The sequence below is a fragment of the Gymnoscopelus microlampas genome, assembly GCF_963454915.1.
Source record: "Gymnoscopelus microlampas genome assembly, chromosome: 12".
Lineage (NCBI taxonomy): Eukaryota > Metazoa > Chordata > Actinopteri > Myctophiformes > Myctophidae > Gymnoscopelus > Gymnoscopelus microlampas.
The window spans coordinates 31,805,470-31,829,776 of record NC_139949.1 but is presented as its reverse complement, the minus strand read 5'-3'; the positions used below and the strand labels follow the sequence as shown (position 1 = coordinate 31,829,776).

General features: G+C 38.2%; 1 protein-coding gene across 1 annotated transcript; it reads left to right on the top strand.

The window, feature by feature from the left end:
- On the top strand, window positions 1-24,307 carry msna (moesin a). Its single transcript, XM_084074868.1, has 13 exons — window positions 1-321; window positions 9,773-9,856; window positions 10,442-10,537; window positions 12,593-12,867; window positions 14,176-14,259; window positions 15,394-15,540; window positions 15,701-15,797; window positions 16,090-16,253; window positions 16,629-16,759; window positions 16,895-17,055; window positions 17,514-17,606; window positions 19,910-20,137; window positions 21,081-24,307. Exons 1-13 carry the CDS (start codon window positions 310-312, stop codon window positions 21,243-21,245), a joined length of 1,737 nt encoding a protein of 578 aa, XP_083930994.1. The 5' UTR covers window positions 1-309; the 3' UTR covers window positions 21,246-24,307.

Below are 24,307 nucleotides of genomic sequence, written 5' to 3'. Positions count from 1 at the left end.
CCAACTCTATGGGCAGCCCCCTCTAGTCTGCTTTCCACTGAATCCACACAACACCAAACAAAGAATCAGCTACAGCTTGTACTACTGGCGGACAAACGTTTCACAGGCTGACCTGGAGAACAGCTTATTATAGATAACAGTTTAGCAGCGCAAAGTTTGTTGCGACGCGAGGAGGACGTTACATTCCATGCCATTGTTGTTCTGATGGGCAAAAGTTTCTTCGGGTCCCGTTAGTTTTGGTTTCCCTGCAATTTAACTTTTTGGTTTAGTTTTTTCCATAATAAATCAAGGGTCGGGACGAAAGCAGAAATGCCTAAGACGGTAAGATCTAACGGTTCTAAAATTCATTCTATGTCTTCGCAGTCTGTTAGATTCAAAAATCCTCTCTCTCCCTCTCTCTCTCTATGTGTGTGTGCGCGCGCGCGCGTGTGTGTGTATGTGTGTGTTCATCATCATTACTTCTTTTCATCATATGTATGTGTAATATTAACATATTTAGGCTATACGTGGATTATAATACTTTAATGTGAATGTAACAGGGCGGATCCTTTTTCTCCAACAACTGAAAAAGTTTCAAATCACATTTACTCATCATGCTAAATATAGCCGGAGAATAAATGAACGGAAGTGAGATTGTGGCCTGACAAACTAGGCCTCTCGTTTACAATGAGCTGAACTCTAGCATAAGGAGGGATTTGATTTATCATGTTGGGGTTCCGCCCAGAGTGTGTTACACAGACTATATACACAGACTATATACCAGTGGGTCTCAAACTTTTACATTTCATGGTCTCTCCTTAAGTCTAACAGTGTACAAATCCATTTGGTTCCATTTCTATACTGTCAGAGTTACAGACTTATGAGGGTCAATTTAGAACCCCCTAAAGGAACCCAGAGAGTCACTGGAATACACTTTGAGAACCACTGGACTATACAACTAATTGTTGTGAACTATGATGAGAAAACTTTGTTGTAGTTTCCCTCTGATGTAGGCTTACTACTGCTTTATAGAGAAATAACAGGCACAGATGGAAAAAGTGACTATGATAGTGCCTAGGAGAGAGTTGTTGCCTGTTCTGGTTTGAAACTGAAAGCAGTGACAACCAAATGATTTCCTTATATATAGTACAGTTTAGATAGCCATCCTATTAATCCACAAAATGTGTATTCTTCTATTTGTGGTGCAGTTTAAAATGTGCACTGCATGACATCACCGTTTCACCAATAGGTCAATTATAGAACTGAGTGGTAATTCATGTTTTTGGGAACAGACTAACTGAACTATTACCAAATTTCTGTTAACTTGGTTGATGTGTTTCTGGGCCAGCAGTTTATTGGCCTATGAAGACAGTTTTTTTCCCCCTTTACAGCCATGTAATTGCTTTCGTCATTGATTTTCAACTAAAATGTCAGTAAGTTAATGTGTTCATGCATAATCAATCCTAATTTAATCTATTCTACTCTACAATGAATAATAACAGCCATACTTTTCTATGAACACATGTGACTTGTTATAGCCAATAGAAAAAAAGAGAATAGAATCATTGCTTTTTTAGCATATTATTGACCTTGCATGCTCATACACATCGAAACAACAAACACAACTGTTTTTTTCAAATGTTACCAAAGGTCATAATTGTGTCAACTCATTTCCTTGTGTACTTTTGTTAGCTAAAACTGCCCTGGATAGCATTTTTGTTGATCATACACACTCAAATCTGGAAATTGTATAACATCCTTTAATTATGCTGTTGTTGAGCAATAAGAGAAAACACTTAGTATACAGTAAAGTCATGGGAAGAAGCGAGGGTGATGCTGCTCCCTCTATGTGCTTCCTATCTAAACTACACTGCATGTTTAAACCCTGTCACCCAGGCCATGTACGCATTCAACATAGAAGTCTTAACATTTTTCCTTTTAATGAAAAACAAATAGTTGACAATTTAGGATTATTAGATGACTGCTAGAAATAGCTTCCTGTCAAAGGGTGGAGGGGCTAATGTACCGTCTAGTACCCAGGGCTCTGAACTGGCTCAGATCTGTTATAGGCTGTAGGTGCCAATGAGATGGTCCCAGACACACTTCATGTGCACTGGGCAGAGAATTCCTCACTGGACCCCTGTCTAAATCTTATCTTTGATGTCAATGCCTGACCAGTGCCAGATTTTTGTGTCTGATGCGAATCCTGATTTTGGATAATGTTAGACCAGGGTTCTCAAACTTTTTCATGTCAAGGAGCCCCACATTAATATGTATTTGGCCATGGATGTGAAAATATATTGTGGGATTTGTGTTGTTTACAGCATTAACTGTGTGTACAAGATGTGTGGTGTTAAAATGTTAGCCAAAAAATATATAGAGAGCCAAAATGTCAATGTTTTCCAATATTATTCAAAAATAGCAGATCAACCAGCACCTGGAACACCCCCAAGTAGAACCACTGTCCTAGACCAATGATAACGGATATGGACGATATTTTATTTTTAAAAAAGTGCAAAACCTTTAAAACAATTAGAAAAATTGTTAGAAAAATAAGCACACACTATAATAAAAAATAAACACCATAACGTTTTGATAGATAAAGTATTTAATTATACTATATTAAACTTCAATATAAGAAAATAACATTTAACTTGAATTATACAATGACCAGGCAAACAAGTAAATATTAAATACACACATAAACTAAACTCTATTTTATTTAACCACTTAAGCCTTATTTAAAACATTTAATAATATACCAGATCTACAAGCTCACATTGCACCGCGATCCAACACGTTGTGAGTTTATAGATAAGCTGTTTTTGAAAATTGTCAACATAAGAAAAACCTAGCCAGATTGAAAGTGGTTAAAAATTGGGACACATGGCTGCACAACTGCAGATACCGATGCGATGTCGTCAAAAAAGGCAAATAATGGTTTATCGGTCTGGCTCTGTAGTCAATGCATTGTGCACACACAATTAGAGGACACACACTCTTATTTTTCTGTTACATTTTCAGTAAACACATCTAAAACTTTCAGCTGGTATACACTCACGTATGTGTGCGTGCGTGCGTGCGTGCGTGCGTGCGTGCGTGCGCGCGCACGCACGCACGCACGCACGCACGCACACACACACACACACACACACACACACACACACACACACACACACACACACACACACACACACACACACACACACACACACACACACACACACACACACACACACACACACACACACACACACACACACACACACACACAGTTGGAGAACGACATGAGAATGAGCCAGGCTATCAGACATCAGGATAACCTGGCCTCATGCTGTGGGTTATCAGTTAATCAGAGCTGTAAATCTACCCAAAATGTTGTTTGGACGAAAAGAGGCTCCTTCAAAGTTATGATAAAGTTTGATAAAGTAACGTATTGAATGTACAAAGAAGTGATTTGGTGGTGTAACATCATTTTTCTATAATTTTGTGATGTTTAGGCTACTGTATGATTAGACATATTTAATATTGCTTTTTTAATTATTTTAACAAGCATATGAGCTGAGTGGACAATACATGCTAAAGAATACAACAGTAAAGGCTCATTTATACTTTGTCGTACCAGTACAATTCATTATAAATAAGGCTTAAGAAGGGTTGTAGCTACACTCTACCAACTGGACAGACATGGACCCCAGAAAATTCAGTTAAGTAAGCACACTCTGCCTGTAGACATGGGGTATCTTTAGGGCAAATGCATTGTCACAGAGGCCTTGACTCTTGGCACAAACAAGTCTGCTCGGAACAAAGCAATACCCTTAGATAAGAGGAAATACTTTAGGTAGCAAGTAGAACATTACCTGGAGGAAACTACATGATGTGTTAAAGCATGTTCTCAAACTTTTTGAGTTTGAGAGGAAGAAGTTATATAAAGGAGTTATACAAGTTATAACATGAAGGTTTGTAAGATGAAATGTTCACAGCATTACATCAAATTACAATATGCATCCATTCTTCAATGAGGATACAAACTAGTGCCTAGGTTAGGTGTCCTCATTCAGGACTACAGCTGGAACTATAACTAATTAGGAACAAGTCAGAGCATCTAGAGGACGACAGAGACTCGGAAATGTAAGAAGACTGTAAGGACAAAAAAACAATCACACCAGAGATTATCAGCACCAGTTGAAAAGTGGGCATGATGTTATGACCAACGCAACCAGGGATTTACTTAAAGAGCTCACAGTGCCAAGATGCAGTAAATGAGGCATAAGATGTGAAAGGAGGAAGGCAGCTTTGAAATGTAACAGTCATTGAGGTGGTACAGCCGAGGTACGCCCTTAGGAAGGAGGGATCAGTGCTCAGTAGCCAGGATTTGTGGTTAAAGCAGTATAAATAATCTGAAATTTAGTGCTTTTCTCTTTGCAGTTGTAGTCCAGGCACAGAGATTCTGAACTGTACATTTTGTTGACAGAATGTTTTTGCATAGTCTCTAGAATGATGTAGCTATTATTTTATTAATTAAAGTAATTCATCATTAGTTTGGTTTTCACTCACCCAATTTTAGTTTATTCTCATTTGCCGTTTAAAGTTTGACAAGTAGCCTAGTTGCCTACAAACATTATTTTGTTCCGGCAGTTCACAAAAACAGTGCTTATTCAGAAACTTTTCCTTTGCTGGACTACTTTTGGCAACACGTCAATTTCCCAAGGAAGTCATGTTGTGACTCAAGGTCTCTGCAATTGCATCAGTTCCTTTCTAGTAGTTTCCTAGCCTGCTGCCTTATATGGGGTTTCACAGCTACCTCCTCTCCTCCCTGAAACACCCAGCATGGTGCTTCTCCTTCTGCTGTATAGCCGCCAACAGAAATTACAACACATGATCAAGATACAGCCCTATGTTTATTTTGTATTCATATATTTTTTGCTCAAATGAGCAGTTAACTTAAAAATTGATGAATGTAACACTTTCCAGCAGTTTATCTGGCTTATCATAGGGATAGGAGGACCCAGAAACAGTGCATTGACTCACACACAGACATTCCATTCTTAATAACACATGCTTTAAAAACACTGAACACACTATAAATTACGGTATGTTCCCTCTGACGTTGTGAACGTCATTCAAAAGCTTACATTGAAAACATCCTCAAGACACAGCACAGTATTTTTCAACGGGCCTTTATGACGATAGCAATTTAACTATTAGTATCATCATGATTATTTTACCGATTATTTTCAGCATCATCCCATCTCGTGTCTTGTCACAGTTGGTGAATAATCTAAATGATAGTTAATCCCTTATTTGATAAATTTGTATCAACAGAATGAACTCTACACAAAATGTAAGCGTAACTCACCACGGTACCTCTTCATGTAGTAAGCATTGCAGATACAATGTTCTTGTTTGGAACACCAGCAATTTAACAAAGTATGGCAAACCAGAAAGGGTGAACTGGAAAACACAGAGGTATGCGGGCAAGGGATTAAAAGAATCTGCAGTGCACATAGCACAGCAGATTAACAGTTTGTAAGCTTGCCGTGGTAGAGACAAACAGCTAACTTGATATGGACTGTTTTGTACTTGGAACATCTGCAAAATAGCTTCAGAAAATCAAACCACTATAAGAGTAAGTGCCCATCTAGATATGTATTTGTCTATGGAAGAAATGTGATATGTATTTTGGTGGGGAAGACTTATCAAGTAGCCTTATGTTTGTAGAATAAAGTTTTTACTACAGTAGTTTGGATTACGGAGGTACTCCAAATCTGCACCTGGAAATGAGTAATGTATATTGATTATTAATTCATTGGATGTGTTATCATCGCTTGACCTTCCAACCTTGATCAAGTATCCTTGCATAGGGTGGCTTGATTCATCCGGCTGCATTGACTATGAACTAATTGAACCAGTTAAGAAATAATTTCAGTGTAATCTTTGCATCCCTGCTGCATCTACATTTTATTATCAAATCTTGTTTGTATATATTTAAAGCTGTAATTCTTCACAAACATTCTGTATTACAAAAATAGAGGCACACACTCCCAAATGCTTGATTTTCGGCTTTTATATTTGTTTATTTTATAGCAGGGGATAAAAAAGCATCATACAGACATTTCGGTGAACCAGTTTATGTTCACTCATACACTGTGGATGGGTATAAAGTGCATACAAGTTCTTTTATCAGTGGAAGTTATCATGATCTTTCACAATTCAATGCAATAATTCAAAGTGACTTCAGAAAATCACATTGAAATATCAGCACCTACCTGTATGTTTGGTGGTCAGGGTATTTTGTTAACTTGTTTTTGATCACATGTGGACATGTAACTGCTGGCTTATCTAAAATTAGGTATCATAGAGTATTATTTAAGTATATATATATATATATATATATATATATATATATATATATATATATATATATATATATATATATGTGTGTGTGTGTGTGTGTGTATGCATAGTATAGCCTTATCCGTGGTCCTCCGGATTCTGAGTGGGGTGTTGTGCATGTGCTAATAATAGTGTCCTAAGTGTTTCTGGCTATGTGAGGCACACCCTTATCAGGCTGAATTGTTTTTAGTTCAGTTCCCTTTTCTTAATGCAAGATGAACTCTTTTAATTCAGGAAAGCGGCTGTCTGCATGATGGCTATACGAGTTCAGTCAGTGCAGGGTAATATCCATGTTATACACAGTAAAATCCTCTGTGTTAATGTGTCAACTTGTAACTCAGAGAGTGTACAAATGTACATTTGCACACCAGAGTTCAATTAACACTGAGACTTCACTGTGTACCATGTCATCCTAATAAGATGCCATGATGCCCTTTTGGCATCTAAGTGGCGCTTAAGGGCAAGCACAGAATGTAGGCGTCACTCCAACCATAACTGTTCTCCCTCCATTTACTCAAGTACTGTACTTCAGAGGATCTTTTACTTTACTGGAGTATTTCCCATTTTCAATACTTTTACTCCACTACATTTCAGAGGCAAATATTGCACTTTTACTCCACCACAATTATTTGACAGCTTTAGTTACTAGTTACTTTGCCGATTTAGATTATTATCACAAAACATACATTAACCACCTCAGCCCTATATATATTTAGTCCATTTGAAAATAACTGATCTACAAGCAAATAATGCGACGCGATGCGACGCATTGTGAGCTTGGAGATCTGCTATTTTCAAAATAATTTTATACATTTTGAACTTGTGAAATGGGACATCCTGCACAAAAAGTACTTTTACTTTTGGTACTTTAAGTATATTTTGATGCCATTACTTTTGTACTTTTACTCAAGTAAATTTTGATTACGGGACTTTTTACTTGCAACAGAGTATTTCTAGACTGCAGTATTGATACTTTTACTTAAGTAAAAAATGTGAGTACTTTTTCCACCACTGGCTGCTAGTGACGACAGGACGTGGCAGCTCCTGAGCAGTAAAATGGGGTCCTGCTGACACAAATGGGAAAGAACGCAGCTCTAATCAGCTGCACAACTGGAAAATAATGCATACCATTGTGGGTCAGACCAGGCGTGGGCCTCAGACCGCCGTAGTTTTTTTTTGTTGCCATACAGGCATACTGATGTTTTTGTCATCTCTGAGAGAGGATAGAAATGCCTACATAGTTTATCGCTTTACACAGTATGGTATGAAATACATTGAGAGAATACAGTGAGAGCGAGGATAAAAAAATAAATACAAGTCCTAGCATGTATACTCTTCTAGCTAAGGGTGGAAACTTATGGGATTCTCATCCGTTGAACCTTTGTTTCATATGGTATTTCTGGCTACATATGTAAAGATGTGTCTATAATATCTGACCTCGCAATCAAGCAATCTGTTCCTACTAACCATGAAATTCTACTGCCGCACTTGAGAAGAAATTAACACTGACAAGTAGTGTTCTACATAACAGGATGTAAAGCTGCTCTCAAGGGAGCACAGCATGCAGTGGCACTGCCTCATAGGCTCAGCCACCAGAGGATGTGGTTACTTCCTGTAGATAAGTTCACTTCTATAGAGAGACAGTCAGTCAGATTGCCATGTTTGTAGGACAGACTATGGTATCTCTCAAGAGACATTATCTTTCTCTTTATCTCCTACGTCAAAATTGCATGTTATGATACCGTAATGATTTGATAATGTATCTGAAGGTTGCTAAGAATGTCAGTTCATAGGTAGTGTAAGTGTAAGTTAAATAACTATATATTCTGATAGTAATCATTGCTATAGAGTGTTTGTTCAGTAACAGGGGTCTCCCTGTCTCTCCAGCTCTTTAATAAACATTAAATGCATTTCCAGGTCGGGGTACCAATTTGATCCAATCAGGAGACAGAACAAATATAGGATACAGGGGCACAAAAGGGGGCATGCCCATATATGGGCATATACTGATGACATCAGCAATCTCCATATATGGGCAAAAAAGGGACAAGGACTGACAGATACAGAGATCTCCATATATTGGCATAAAGGGGACACAGGTAGACAGACAGGAACAAACATCTCCATATATGGGAACAAAAGGGACACAGATAAACGGGTACTCTGACAAAGCCCCCGACACTATGACTCAGACATATTGGTCGGTTGAAAATGTGCAACCAACCTGGTAATGTATTTTCTGTGTATTAAAGCGCTGGAGAGATGGGGAGACCACTGTTACTGAACAAACACTCTATAGCAATGATTACTATCAGAATGCAATGCTATAACCTTTTAACAAACAAAGAAAGTTTTGTTATGACCAAACAAGATCACTTACCCTATAACAGTATGGGGATGGTACGATAAGAAAAAAATCACTTGGTAGTTTTGATCACAATTTCCCAGTGAGTCAGCAATTGATACTAGTGATGAGTCATTCACCTTCACTTTTACAAGCAGTAAATGTGACAAAAATGTGATTATACTGAAACACAGTGTATCTGAGCTGAAATGTATCAACCACAAATATATTTTTTCAAGTCCTTGATTTTCCTTGTTTACCCTTGTTTATTCCCTGTTTAGTAATAAAGATTGTAGGACTGCAACTATCGATTATATGTTCCTAGTAATTAGTCTATCAATTTCTGTTTTGATTAATGAATTGAATAATCGAGAAGTGAGCTCTTTGGTCATTTTGTATAATTCTTTTCCATAATGTTATATCAATTAGTAACACTGAAAAAGCATTATTGATGCTTTATCCACCTGTTTCCTAGGCTTTTCACTGTGTTCCACTTCCTGTCTTTTGATCCAATGAAATCCAATGAAACCGGTCAGATGACTAATGATATCCAATGAAATCCGACAGGAAGTGGAAAACACACAGCCAAGAAACAGGTGGATAGTTGACTAAATTGATTAGTCTGATTAACATTTTAAAGGGGTAATTCACTTTAAAACACAAAGTTTGACCTGATGGTCAAGATTACATTTTTCCCCCCGAGCAAGCTGGCATTTAAGAAGGAAACCAGGTTCAAATCCGGGGTAGAAGAGGAAGGTTATATAGTGCCGCTTTAAATAAAATTGCTACAACGGAAGAGAATGAGAGTGCTATCTTTCTAATGCGAGTTTTACAGAGGGTCATTATATGAAGCTGTCCACACTTTATATAAAATGTCTATTTCAGAACTTAATTTCTTTAGCCGATATTTCTTTTTTTAACCAAAGAAACTGCTTTTGTTTCTGATATTTTCCTTTTAATGTCAATAAAGCCACTCAACTGTTGTTCAGAGTAGCCATCTAGTGTGTCAATTTATTTGTCTTGCTCATTGTTTGATTTTGTGACTGTCTACAGATTAGTGTGAGAGTGACCACAATGGATGCGGAACTGGAGTTCGCAATTCAGCCCAATACAACGGGGAAGCAGCTCTTTGACCAGGTAGGAGGAATTATCTTTACACTAGGGCTGCAACTATTCATTATTATGGGGTCACCAAAATCAGTAGGGTTCATCCTTGCTGAGTGCATTACATTTCATTGGAATCTGCCCATTTTATTTTGAGAAATCATGTGTGCAATTGGAAATGATGTCCTATGGATGGTGCTAGAGGAAAGGCCATTGAGTCACCAAAATCAGTAGGAGCCATCATCTGAGGAATATGTTTAGCTTCAACCAAAGGTTGCATAATGAAAAAATAATTTAGCATTTTCTTCAAGACACATTTTGCTACTACTACAGATTTTGTCCAAAACTCACACAAATCGGTACACATCATCACTGGAGTTATGTGGGGCAGCCATAGCTGAATGGGTAGAGACTGAGAGCCTACCTGGGAAACATAAGGTCCCAGCTTTGCTTCCTGGCCATGGCAATGTGTGGAGGAATCCCTGACAAGACACAACCCCTAACTGTGGTTCACTGCTGCTCATGGAACTCATGTGAAGCTAAACTTGTTGCGACAATGTGAAATGTAAAGATTTATTTACAAATATATTGACACTTTTTCATTACCTTTTTTTTTAGGTTGTAAAGACAATTGGATTGCGTGAGGTATGGTACTTTGGCCTCCAATACCAGGATACAAAAGGTTTCTCTACATGGCTGAAGCTCAATAAGAAGGTGAGTGCTTTTTTTCCTGTTGAAAATTTGGAATTTCTGTAGACTTAATTTTTTTTGCCAAAACATGAATTAGCCTTAACCCTGCAAGGCCCAGATTCTTTTCAAGTTGTGATGATTCCTGGCTCTGTGGGGGGTATTTATATGCAAATATCCTGGCCAATGGCATTGTAAGACTCAACAATAGGACCCAATGAAGATTTAGAGGTGAAAAAAATAAAAAATAACAGAAAAGAAAAATGATTTAAACTAATTTCTTTATAAAACATACATGTGATCGTGCGATCACACTGGGCCTTGCAGGGTTAAAGGGATATTTCACTTTCAAACATGTTTGGGGTCATTTTAACGTATACTCTGGCTTTTGTGAGTACCCCAAACAGTTTTTAAGTTGCTTGATTCAGTATTTACAGGGTCCCCACACATTTTTAGCAATGAATTTCCAAAACTTTTCCAGAATATTTAGCCCAATTTCCAGGCCTATATAACAATCATTCAGCGCAATAATGTGTCTCTTACTCCTATGTACAATGCCCAAAGATAGGCAGTGTAGCAAAATAAATACATAAAAAACAATAAAAAGTGTTTGGGGGTGGGGCACAGCCGCGAAACCTCGCTCAAATAGAGCCTGCGAGCGAAAATAGGAGGGTTGGACGACGTCGTTGCACGGTTCGTTGTCGCTTGCGGTAGGTCAGGACAGTCTCATTCAAAAACATGTATTTTAATGAGATTTCATCGCCCACTCGCGTCGCGTCACGTCGCATCGCTGGCAGTGCGGATGGGGTGTTACAGAGCCTGTTCGGCGAAAAACTACTTATGTTACATATTTCGTGTAATGTTATACATGTTTATGAAAAGGTTTTGTATTAAAAAAAATCAATAGCCAAAAACAATGCATAGCCAAATATTTTTCCAGGACCCTTGATAAATTCCAGGACCTTTGATGAAGTTTGATCAATTCCAAACCTTTTCCAGTACTGGATTATTTCTTTTTTAATTTCAAAATATTTCCAGGAATTTCATGACCGTGGGGACCCTGTATTTAGATATTTGGTATTCATTTTATCAGACACACCCCCGGAGTAGACGTTGAAATTACCCCAAACATGTTTGAAAGTTAAATACCCCTTTAAGTACAGATGCTCATTTAAACATGATTAATGTTAATTAAAACATGTTAACGGTGAATAAATCTTTAACGAGAAAGAAAATGCATCTATAATAGATAAATGTCTGCTGTGTGACCCATTAAAAAAAATTACCAATCCAACAAAAGTTCCATATTTTCCAATAGAAGTAACGAGAGGATTCACACATAATAGGGCCTATGATGATGTGTGAATCCTCTTGCCTATAGGCCTACATGAAACATTTATTTCTTAAATCAATGTTTAGAAAACTGTATTCAGATTTTTCTAATGGAAGAAAAAAAACATGAACTGATTGTATTAATCGATTACAAATTGTATCGTTAGTTAACAGTTAATCATTAAAGGAGACACCATGAATTTAAAAAAAATATTTGATATTTAATATCATATGGTGTATGTCCCTCAAACCATTTTCAAAAGGTTTGAGCCTAGATCAACACTCAGATATACTCATCCCAAGTCAATTCTCTCAGGCTTATAAAGCACTTTCAGCTGCAATACCAAAACGTCCTGTTGGGCAGAGGGGTGCTACTGAGCAATTCTAAATACTCAGAATACATCAAAATACATGGGCAGAAAGTTTGGTGATGTAAGCAAACTTGCCATTCTGAGATGGCCTGTTCAGACACGCCCATTTTGAAAATCTCTGAAATGAGAATGAATGACTGAATGTTAAAAAAAAATATTTTTTGGGGTACAAGAGACACTGGGGAGCCCAAAAAATACCAAAAAAATAAAAAAAAAGTGAAATTCATGGTGTGACTCCTTTAAAATCCCTAGCCATAAAACCTTTCTGCTCCTTTTGAATGAAAAGGCATTACGGTATAAAGCTTTGTTGTTTGTGTGGAACATTAGTAAAGTTAGCATTGCCACCACAACTAATGATCTGTGTCACACCTCACACTAGGTAACAGCCCAGGATATAAGGAAAGAGAGCCCACTGCTGTTTAAGTTTCGGGGCAAGTTTTACCCTGAGGATGTTTCTGAGGAGCTGATCCAGGACGCCACGCAGCGGCTATTCTTCCTGCAGGTGAAAGAGGGAATCTTGAATGATGACATCTACTGCCCTCCCGAAACAGCTGTACTGTTGGCTTCGTACGCAGTGCAGGCCAAGTATGCTGACTACAACAAGGATGTCCACACAACGGGATACCTGTCCGGTGACAAACTTCTCCCTCAGAGGTTAGTCCTCCATAGATGACTGCTCTGTCTCATTATTTGGGCAAAATATTTTCTCAACCTTATATTGCAAGCCTTTGAACCTAGTTTTACCAGAATGCAATCCACCAACCCCACTGTTAACACCATATAGACTGTAAAAAATATGGACGAAGGGAGCCTCAACAGACCCGTTTTGAAGCCACATTTTTCTGCAAATTCAAATCCGCCCTAGAAGCACACCGTACTTTATCATTGATTAAAACAATCTATAGGACCATAATTTACTAAACGCATATCATGATAATTAAAAAAAGACTTCAAATTAGCGTTTGAAAACATAAAGTGTTTATGAAAATGTAAACTATGTTAAACTAGTCTGTCCAAAACCTTGTTCACTTTTATTGAGAGTAAATTTTCCTGGAGCATGAGGTGAAATAGTGACATCTGCTGGGCCAGAGCCTTTTATTGGAGAGTTGCGTCAATGAGGGGGCAGAAAGAGCGCCGGTCACGTGGTTCATGTAAACTCGAAAATAGTGGCCCGGTGAAGTGAACAGAGGTGACACGGCTCTGTCCTTCAAGTGGGCTTCAAATCCAGCGGATATTCCTTGCTGTCTGGTTGACACCAACACAGGATTGCTTCATTTAGATACTAGGATAGTAGACAATTACAAGTGCGAAATCGGATTAAGCAGAACCAACTAACTAAGCATGAGCTCTTTAAAAAACAGGGTAAATAGGCACATAAATAGAGTGCAGAGAAAACATAGTAGAGCCTCAAAAGTAACTTTGGATACCAGGTAAACAATGATCCGAGCATCTCTGTCTAAATCAGTGTTTCTAAAATGGAGGTACATGTACCCCTAGTGGTATGCGTAGGTAATACAAGGGGTAAGTGAGTCAAAGTGGAAAGGGGGAAAAATTTATTTTACTGTCATATTTAATAATAGAGCACAACCTTTATAGCATAATAAGGACTTAAAGGAGTACTTCACAAATTCCATCTGCTCACTCTGCATCTCATTGGTGGGCTATGGTCCATTCAAAAACCTGACTACCAATGACATAGATAAGTAAGATATATCTGCATAATAAACTAGCATCAAGAAGGGATACAAGGGGAGTATCATCCTAAGGGGTGAGGTGGAGTCTTTAGAGGTGAGTCTTCAGACCATGGTGGACAATAGAGAGTAGAGAGATAGGGAGCTGAGAGCAGAGAGGCAGGAAGACACACAGGTCTCCACTTCTCAGGATAGGCTCATTCCATCAATCTCCATCAGTCTTTCCCTGCATAACTTGATGCTCTCATCATACTATGCTTCATGTTTTCAGAGTGCTGGACCAGCATAAACTCAACAAGGAGCAATGGGAGGAGAGGATTCAGGTGTGGCACGAAGAACACAAGGGCATGCTGAGGTAACCATACACACAAACACACACAGCTCCCCATGTTCTTGAGCTCAACTCATTTCAGCGCACCAGCTACCCAAAAATAAGTCTTTCTGCTCAGGGAAGCTTCACCAGTTTTCAACACTGGATCCCTTTTAGATTGTTCAAACCACACAGCACCAGCGGTAGCAACAATTTAAGCCTTGTTGGCTTAAATTCTCGATGCACACCTAACCTTTAAACATTATTCCTTGGGACAAATGTACTGTATGTTGTCCCCATGCCTGGATATGATGATTTAGTTACAGTACATATTCCACAATTCTACCACATAATGCTACCTTCCAAACTGTTGGATAGACACGTGGAGGCTAACATTGCTGTTGTTGACAGAGTCTTAATCTAGCACAAATACACTGCAAGTTCATTTTGGACCTTGGCCAAGCCCCCCTGTGGATCCTGTCAGTTCAACAGTAGCAAAACCAAGGAGTGTTGACTGATCTGAGAGCCATATATGTCCTTGGTGTTGAAATGTGCTCTTCTCACCTTTAGTGCCCAGTTTTCAGATTCTTAATTGACTGTTGCCCACAAAGACAGTTATGCGGTATACCCGCCAAATAGAAAAGCTGATGATACTCAAGCATCTGCCTTGTGCCAGCTTCAATTACTTCTGTTTAAACTGTGGCCAGTTTTGTCTCCTTGCCTAGACTAATTTTCAGTCATTGAAGAGTCAGGTCATGAACATTTTGCACATCCCTTTCCAGTTAATACATCCCATGTTGAACTCAATGTTGTTCAGCTTGTTTTGACATCTACACTGCAGGACATTCTTGTTGATGACAGGGGAGAAAATGGTGGTCATACTAGCTAGCCAGTGCCCAGCTGCTAGCTATGGATTTAGACCTTCACACTTTACTGACACAATTCGTTGAGTCATTAGAAGGTATGAGCTTGACTTGCCTGCTGTTCAGTGCCAAGCAGTCACTCAGCTCAGTTATCAGTGATCCAGGTCTGGACACGTATTGCTGCAATGTGGTTCTAAATAATGGCTTAACCCAAATGTTATGTTAAATAAAAACTATTTGAATAAATAAACTAATTCCTTTGACATTTCTGACCTGTTTGCTGACCTTATGAAAACCCAACATTCTTTTTACTCAGAGAGGAATCCATGATGGAGTATCTGAAGATTGCTCAAGACCTAGAGATGTATGGAGTCAACTACTTCAGCATCAAGAACAAGAAAGGATCAGAACTTTGGCTGGGAGTGGATGCCCTAGGACTAAACATTTACGAGCAGAATGATAAGTGAGTGACTGCAAAATAATAAGGTTTTGATATGGCTGTTAATGCAGTATATAAAACGGATCACAATTTGTCACAAAAGTAAACAAAACAGTAGGAAATGACACTGTGGTGTGTAATATGAACCATGCTCAAAGCTTTTGTTTTGCTTTCTCATCAACAGAATGACACCCAAAATTGGTTTTCCTTGGAGTGAAATCAGGAACATTTCCTTCAATGACAAGAAGTTTGTCATTAAACCAATTGACAAGAAAGCACCTGTGAGTACCTGATCTCTCATAATATCCATGCATGTCAAATAAATTCACATGAAACACATACTTACAGTAGGTGGCCAGGATTACCAAGAGCTCTACACTAGGCCCCCTCCTGTTTTTGTGCTACACAAAAAATCTTCAGAGAAAATAGCCAATCTACAAGCTCACATGTGAGCGTGTAGATCGTCTATTTTCTCAGAATGTTAGTCCCAGAATAGAGATGCTAGTGTTCAAGTGGTTAAATACTTGCATCAAAGCACACAAGTATTAATTACTTATAATGTTGCCATTGTAGGACTTTATCTTCTATGCTCCAAGACTTCGCATCAACAAGCGCATTCTGGCGCTGTGCATGGGCAACCATGAGCTGTATATGCGTCGCCGCAAACCAGACACCATTGAGGTACAGCAGATGAAGGCTCAGGCCCGGGAGGAGAAGAATCACAAGAAGATGGAGAGGTAGGTGTCGTAATTCCTTGTTAGAAACCATGGCGGAAAACGTGCTCCTCCAAAATGATTGCCCTCGTAATTAGTAATTAGTAATTTCATGAATCCGACAAGTTTCTTCAAGTACTTCTTGGAATACTTTGTTTGGTATATCCATGTTTTATTCTAACTCGTAGCGACTGGCGAGACTAGTCTACCTACTTGACCGGAAATCACTTTCTAGTAGGCGTGGCCTAGACCAGATCACACTGATCAGTGTGGAATGAAAACCAGGCTTTCCTCCGTGTGGATTAGAAGTTGGGATCGTTTTTACTTAACAAAGATGCGAGCAGTGCCTCCCAAACAGGATGTGCACTGTATACACTGAACTCTGTGTGTCTCCATCAGGGCTTTGCTGGAGAACGAGAAGAGGAAAAGGGAGGTGGCAGAAAAAGAAAAGGAGAAGATTGAAAAGGAGAAGGAAGAATTAATAGAGCGATTAAAACAGATTGAGGAGCAGACAAAGAAAGCCCAACAAGGTGGGTGACGTCCCCACGAGCCCTTTCAAAAAGCCTCAATATGTTAATGCACTGTCATAACATGATATGGCTGCACATTTTTATTTTTTTTGTATTATTATTTTTACACACACACACACACACACACACACACAGAGCTGGAGGAGCAGACCCAAAAGGCTTTGGAGTTGGAAGTGGAGAGGAAGCGCGCCAACGAGGACGCTGAACGTCTGGAGAAAGACCTCAGGATGGCAGAGGAAGCCAAGTTCACTCTGCTTCAGCAGTCTGAGAACCAGATGAAGAACCAAGAACACCTGGTTGGTGACACCACTGAAGAGCTGTTCTGATAGACCAGTGGTTCTCAAAGTGGGGATCCCCAGGGGTCCTTGAGTAGGTTCCAGGGGGTTCCCAGCTAAATTATTGATAGTTAGGAACCAAATGGATCCTTACGGGTCTGTAACTCTGAGAGTTATGAGGGTTAATTTCAAGGACAAACTGGGGTCCTTAAAATTAAAACGTTTGAGAACCACTGTTATAGACATCTACATGTCTTGATTGATTGAATACTTTATTAACACGTTTGTTAACAATACAGGTAGTACAGTCAAAGGTTATTCTAAAAGGATAACACAAAAAGCCCCTGGGGCTTGTTTCCATATATGAAGTATTGAAAGTGTGTGTATGCGTGTGTGTGGGACAGAATGACGAGTTGTCTATCTGATATGCCAATGTGAAGTCATGTCAAGAGAAATGAATGAAAACTTTATTCCTTCAGGCCACAGAGTTGGCGGACCTGACCTCAAAAATCTCCCTACTGGAGGACGCCAAGAAGAAGAAGGAGGATGAAGCAACCGAGTGGCAAGAGAAGGTATGGTCTGACATTTCATACAGTAGATGAACGATAAATACTGAATATCTATCACTTTATTGGCAACAAAGGCATATGATCATAGTTCCCAGAAAATGTAGCATGAAATCTATTCTGTTTAAAAATAAGAGTTTGTGTTGATGTGTCTGTATTAGTGTATAGTATGTGTTTGTGCATACATACAATAATGTATGTGGTTCACTGAGTGCACATTTACTGTCTGCGTATGCATGAAAACTGCAGGAGAAATATGCTACTTGGGGCCGTGACTATTACTAGTATGTACCAAAGCATCACAATCGAGAATTTGATCTTCAGAATATCACTTAGAAATGACATTCATCCTGTTTCCTGCTCATTAATAACAGCATACATGTACAGTAAGCATGCTGTTCATCTGCAAATCATTCAACACTTGTGTATGAAAGGAAACAAGTGAAACGTTTACATTTTCTTACCAACTACTTACAACCCCCTTGGGATGTACTAAGGAAGGACATTCCTAGGACCTTGTTTTGTCTGAGTGTGTGCGTGGGGTCATGCGTGCGTGAGTGTACACAACATGCTCCAGTCTTCATGCTGGGAAAGGTTTTCTTTCCTGGGAAGATATCTTGTATCCCATTGTGATATTCTGGCTATCAGAAGAATATGGTGGTTCCTGTATTTTTGAAAATACAGGAACAGGAATGTGATATCCTGAGCAAGTTATACATTGACTGTAAGAAATCATATAGCTAGTACTAGTATCATCATCAAATGGGCAGTTGCAGGGAAAACAAGACTGCAATCTGTCAATTGCTAACTTGCGCCTTGAGAAAAAAAACTGAAAAAAAGATTGTAAACAAACCAATGTTATTTTTTAAATATAGTCAAAACTTCAATTCAATTGTCAAGAATGTCTTATTAAGGACCAGATTAATGGACGAGATTAATGTGAATTAATATGTTTTACACTATATATAGCATCGGTCTTTGTATTCATGACATAATAGTGATGTCATCAATAGTCCCTATGCCTATTTGTTCATGCCAGTGCCTGAGCTCAATTTGATTGGCTGGACTTCACTTGACATATGTGCATAGTGCCTATGAAATACTAGGACGCCGCCGGATGAGACTATCCTATCCTATAATACATTTCTAAACCCAAAACCCCCAAAAAAAACCTGCCACTGTGTGGGACTAAACACAAAAACAACATATCAATGTCACTAACAAGACACGCCACAACGTGCAGAATTACTACGCGCAGTCTGTAGGCCACTTCATACTGCTCAGCACACATCTGCCCCCTCGCAGCATAATTAATTGCGGCCAACACAAACTCACAACATTACAGTCGGCCATGTTGTTCCTTAGCATCATCGCCGACCACCGCCTAACGAGACCCAAGTGAGGTCAGACAACACACTCCATATTTGGGCATAGCTCCATTGGGAACATCTCCTATTATGGCTTTATATATTATAGAGACCAACAAACCCAAAGCACCGCGCAGCGGATAGGGGGGAGGGGCGCGCAGCGCCCCGACCCTCTAGTATATATATATAATAATTATACATATGTATATATATATACATATGTACATATGTATATACATATGTACATATGTATATACATATATATATGTATATATATACATATGTATATACATATATATATATATATACATATATATGTATATACATATATATACATATATATATATATATATATATACATATATATATATATATATGTTTTTAGATTGGCTATTATCTCTATTTAAAAAATGTTTTTAGTACCACCTCCCATGGAGGGCACCAATGAGGTTAAGAGAAATCGAGCCATAGAGTATGAAAACAAAACCAGAACCTGTGAAATACGATTCACGACATGGCTCAGTACTTGTAGTAGAAAATAGCTAATTGTGAACAGTATTGTTCACAAGTGTTTCTAAAGTGTAGTTGCTTATTTGGGCTTGCTTCCTAATGTTGAACCAGTGGTTCTCGAACATTTTCATGTCAAGGACTCCCAAATTAATATGTATTTGTCTGCGGTCCTGCGGACCCCCATCTGAAAATATTTTGTACCAAAGTCCCGATACAAGTTTTGTGTAGTTGAATTGTTTCAAAAACATTTTTTAAAAATCTATTTTTTTCAAGATTTGTTTTGAAAATAGCAGATCTACAAGCTCGATAAAAGTTTAAAATGCTCATGTAGCCAAGCCGCTTCTTTTGGGCTTGGTTTTCATAGACCCTGGTTGCTTGTTTCTCTCACAAAATCTGGCAACACTGATTGTGAACTAAATCATGTTCCCTCAGGCTACCATGGTGCAGGAGGACCTGGAGAAGACCAAAGACCAACTCAAAAACCAAGTGATCCAGGCTCACATACAGGAGCCTATGACCGGAGACAACGAGGACGACGAGAACGAGGACGAGAACGAGGCCAGTGCTGAGCTCTCAGCCTCTGTGGCCTACATGGACCGCAGTGAGGAGGAGCGTATGACCGAGGCTGAGAAGAACCAGCGTGTGCAGCAACATCTACTTGTGAGTCCTTTTCCTTGCGTATAGGCTCAGGAAGTGGTTACTTAACTGAAGAGACGTATAATCAGTGGTGGAAAGTACAAGTGCATTTGCTCAAATACTGTACCATCTTTAGGTACTTTTACTTTACTTGAGGTTTTACATTTGTCAGTACTTTATACTTCTACTCCACTACATGTCAGAGGTACATTTTTACTTTTTACTCCACCACAATTATTTGAAAACTTCAGTTACTTTGTAGATTTAGATTGTTATTACAAAACATACATCAACCAATTAAGCCCTATTTTATTAGTTGGTCTGTTTGAAAATAGCCGATAGCTATTAGGCACGATGGCTGTGATGTGACACATTGTGCGCTTGTAGATCGGCTGTTTTCAAAAATGTTTGAAAAATAAAATAAATTCAATACTTGTAAGTGTAAGTAAGTATATTCTGATGCCATTACTTTTGTACTTTTACTGAAGTAAAATTCTGAATACAGGACTTTTAGTACTTCTACATAATTTATTTCTATCTACATCAGAGTACTTTTTCCACCACTGCATATAATGGATATTAATATTGAAGACAAGTCAACTGCAAGGTTTTTTATTGATATAGCCAGTCAATTACTCCACTACAACAGTCTATATTAAAATTTAGAACATCTGTCTCACAGATGTTACATACAGCAGACACAATAATTAATTGGCTCTAATCATCTAATCTAATTGTAAATGTAAATTTGAATATGTCCTATCTGGAGCAACATTAATCCAAAATAAATTAATGGTTTATGTGTGCATAAAATGTCAGGAAGTAAAATGTCCATGTTGCACTTACAATTGTTTTATAGTTGTGAGTAGGCTGTGAGCATGCATACAGTAAAGCTCATGGCTAAATTAAATTATGTGTGCCTGTTTACATGCTGAATTGTTAAACACTTTGTTTACTGTATCACCAGGCTTTGAGCTCAGAGCTGGCCAACGCTCGGGACGAGAACATGAAAACCCAGAATGACCTCATCCACGCGGAAAATGTGCGCGCAGGACGGGACAAGTACAAGACGCTTAGACAGATCCGGTCAGGCAACACCAAACAGCGCATTGATGAGTTTGAATGTATGTAACCTATCCAATCACCATAGCAAGACAGCAAGGCCATTCTGCCCAGTCTTCAGCCCTGCATCACGCAAGCTAGAGCGTCTTTATTTCCAAATAAACAAGATACACAATTTTCATTTTCTACAAAAGTGCAGCGCAACATGCAGTCACAACTGGAATAGTCTGTAACGGGTTATCTTCCTTCATTTTGAATTTAGGTGATTCATCAGTTGAAAAGGGACATATTTTATTAATACTTTATTCATAAGGGTTATACATATCACAGTATGAACAGGCTCGTGATATTTCATGATTCATGAAATAAGGATTTTTAACTTCCATACCTATTTATGTCACATTTATGTAATATGATTCCATTGTAAATTTAAAAATAAAAGACTCCTGGACCAATACAATTTCAATTAAAAAATGTGCCTGTAATAGTGTTTCTCCATATATCCTGGCTGCCACAGTGGCCCTTCATGACAAAGTATATCAGTATTCCGCTATAATGCAGAAAGCCTTCAGAAGTATTTAGTTCCCAGCTAAATGCATTATAATCTACTCCAACACATAACTTAAGACATAAATAAAGAGTGTCTGTCTGAAGGATTATGTATTGTGGCAAAGGTTTTTACATTTCACAAGAGTCATAAATCATCTACTCGCATTATTCTCCCCCCTCCCTCACAATCTGATGTCATCACAAAGAACTGACACAATTTAGCCTAGACATGTCTAGCTTGGGCTTGCTCTATTTAGCTTAGCCAGCCTCTTTTTCCATTCAGTAGTAGACATGAAACATGACTGTACCCTTTTGATCCTATTTTTTAAATACAGTCATACAATAATGTGTACCACTACTGTATGTATTGGAATTATGTCATTTAAGCAAACAAGGTTAATGAACCTTTATCAACTCTTGCTTTCTAGCTTCCTGGTTTAAATGTAAGTAGTGTGCGGTGAAATGCAACAGTGCTAGATAATACAAAAGGACAACATGCTAAGTTGCTGTTCTTTTCCTTGGTTAACTGTATATGGAAACAACCCATACCTATGTGAGACAACACTGTTTAACCTCTGAGTCTATGCATATCAATACAACAATTTTTTTAACTAGATTTTTAGGTCAGTTTAGATATGATTTTATCTATTTGTGTGAGCATAGAGAGGTTCATCAGCAGGCAATGCATTTAGGAATATTCAATAGGTCTCTGGTCAACATATCTTTCCTCATGGGTGGCATTGCTTTTGGCAACATCTCTATAACACACAAGGCACTTTTTTGTCTCAAGTCTCATGCATTACAGGCAAAATACACTCCACACGACACCTATCCTTCCCCACATTATAATGATATAATGTGTTTATCAATCAAATTCTCATGATTGTACATGTGCTAATCAATATCTATAGAGATTCATACAAGCACATGGATGTACAACATCATTTTCATCCCATAGCCTCATTGCACTAAGAACAAATAACTGTTTGAATCTCTCTGGATACTCTGAGATGCCTCATCATACTTAATCTCATTACATAAATGTGACATATGTTTGAAAGCTGCTGTAAATGTGAAATGCGTCTGTGGTGAAACATCATGAGCCTGTTATACTTCATTTATACTCTGTTGCATGATGTTGTTGTGCGCTGAAAATAGCAAGCTTACAACACAATGTGCTCCGTTGTGTGAGCTTGTAGATCGGCTACTTTTGTCACACGACACGGTCTTGAGACGGAGTATAAATCGGCTTAAATGTGACATCTCTTCAACGGTTGAAGGACAGTCTACCCTAAAATACACATACTGTTGTGTATTTTATTCCCATGATGTTGGATACATATTGTAATACCATCAAATACAAATAACTTTGACACACAGCCCAAACAGTGCAGAAATGTACCAGAAAACCATTATGGGACAATAAATTACTTTTGATGGGCTGGACATATTTTAAATGTTATTTTTTTTAATGTGAGCAGTGTATTGTTAACAGTTAAGCACATTAGATTGTATTTTCAGATTTGGTTCACATTATAAGCTATAAAGAATGGTTGCCTTCTCAGAAGAGCATGTATTTTTTTTGTAAGTCTTCATGACTTAATTAAATTCCTTGGGGTGGGGGGGTCGCTTTTTCAAAGAGAAAAAGAATTGGCCAAAATAGGCATACTGTTCCAGATGGGAAGAATGTTATGTTACAAGTTTCTGAAATATGTGTGTCTTAAAATTTTGATTTTCTTTTTTGGATTTTGGAAATGCATAAATAGATTTTTAATATTTAAAATAGTATGTAGAATCTTTATTTGGCCTGGTAGCGGTAGTTGAACAGCTGAGTTCTGTGCTAGGAGGTTGGCGTGACACTTGTTATTAGACTCAAACAGCAGAGACGGTACATGACATTCCATTCAACCCACAATCAATTCAGTCAATCACCAGACACACAGTACATACTGTACAAGTCCTTATATTATAGGATGTCACACAATAACATATGCTGTGAGATAATACAAAGAGAGTGTTTCTGCCTATTCACACTGTAGGTTTATTTGTAGCTTTTAAAAAAAAATACAGAATCAGCGACTTTGAATTAAGTAATTATGTTTACCCACCAGTATTTTGTACACATTGAAGGACAATTTGTAACCAGATACAGTATTTACTGTATGTACTTTGCTCATTGCTGCTTACTGTAACTGCATCTGCTAAGACACACTGACATGCACAGGTGTAGCTACTTTTTTTTTACATCAGCCATTGTCTTCAGCTTTTTACCATATGGTGTGTAATATCTGAAGCTACATGGTTTCTGCTATAAAGAATTTAATGTAATTTGAAAAGTTCCGATTTAAGAAGTGACTATTTGTGAAAGAAAAATGTGTCATTAAAGTGTATGCCAAGTTGTTGTTTCATTAAGGTCAAGCAAATTTTATATGAAGGACTGGAATCCACCAGGGTAAAACATGCCAGTATTGTAAATGATTTGGTAACAGGCAGTGCCTTGTTTGAGGTATTCAGCAGACATTTTTGCTTCAAAATTCATTCAACAATAAATAAAAGGAGAAGCCTGCATTCTGTTTCAATACA

Coding starts and splice junctions, on each gene's coding strand:
- msna (XM_084074868.1), top strand. Junction 9,857..10,441: donor GGAAGCAGCTCTTTGACCAG/GTAGGAGGAATT, acceptor CTTTTTTTTTAG/GTTGTAAAGACAATTGGATT. Junction 17,056..17,513: donor TGAAGAACCAAGAACACCTG/GTTGGTGACACC, acceptor TTATTCCTTCAG/GCCACAGAGTTGGCGGACCT.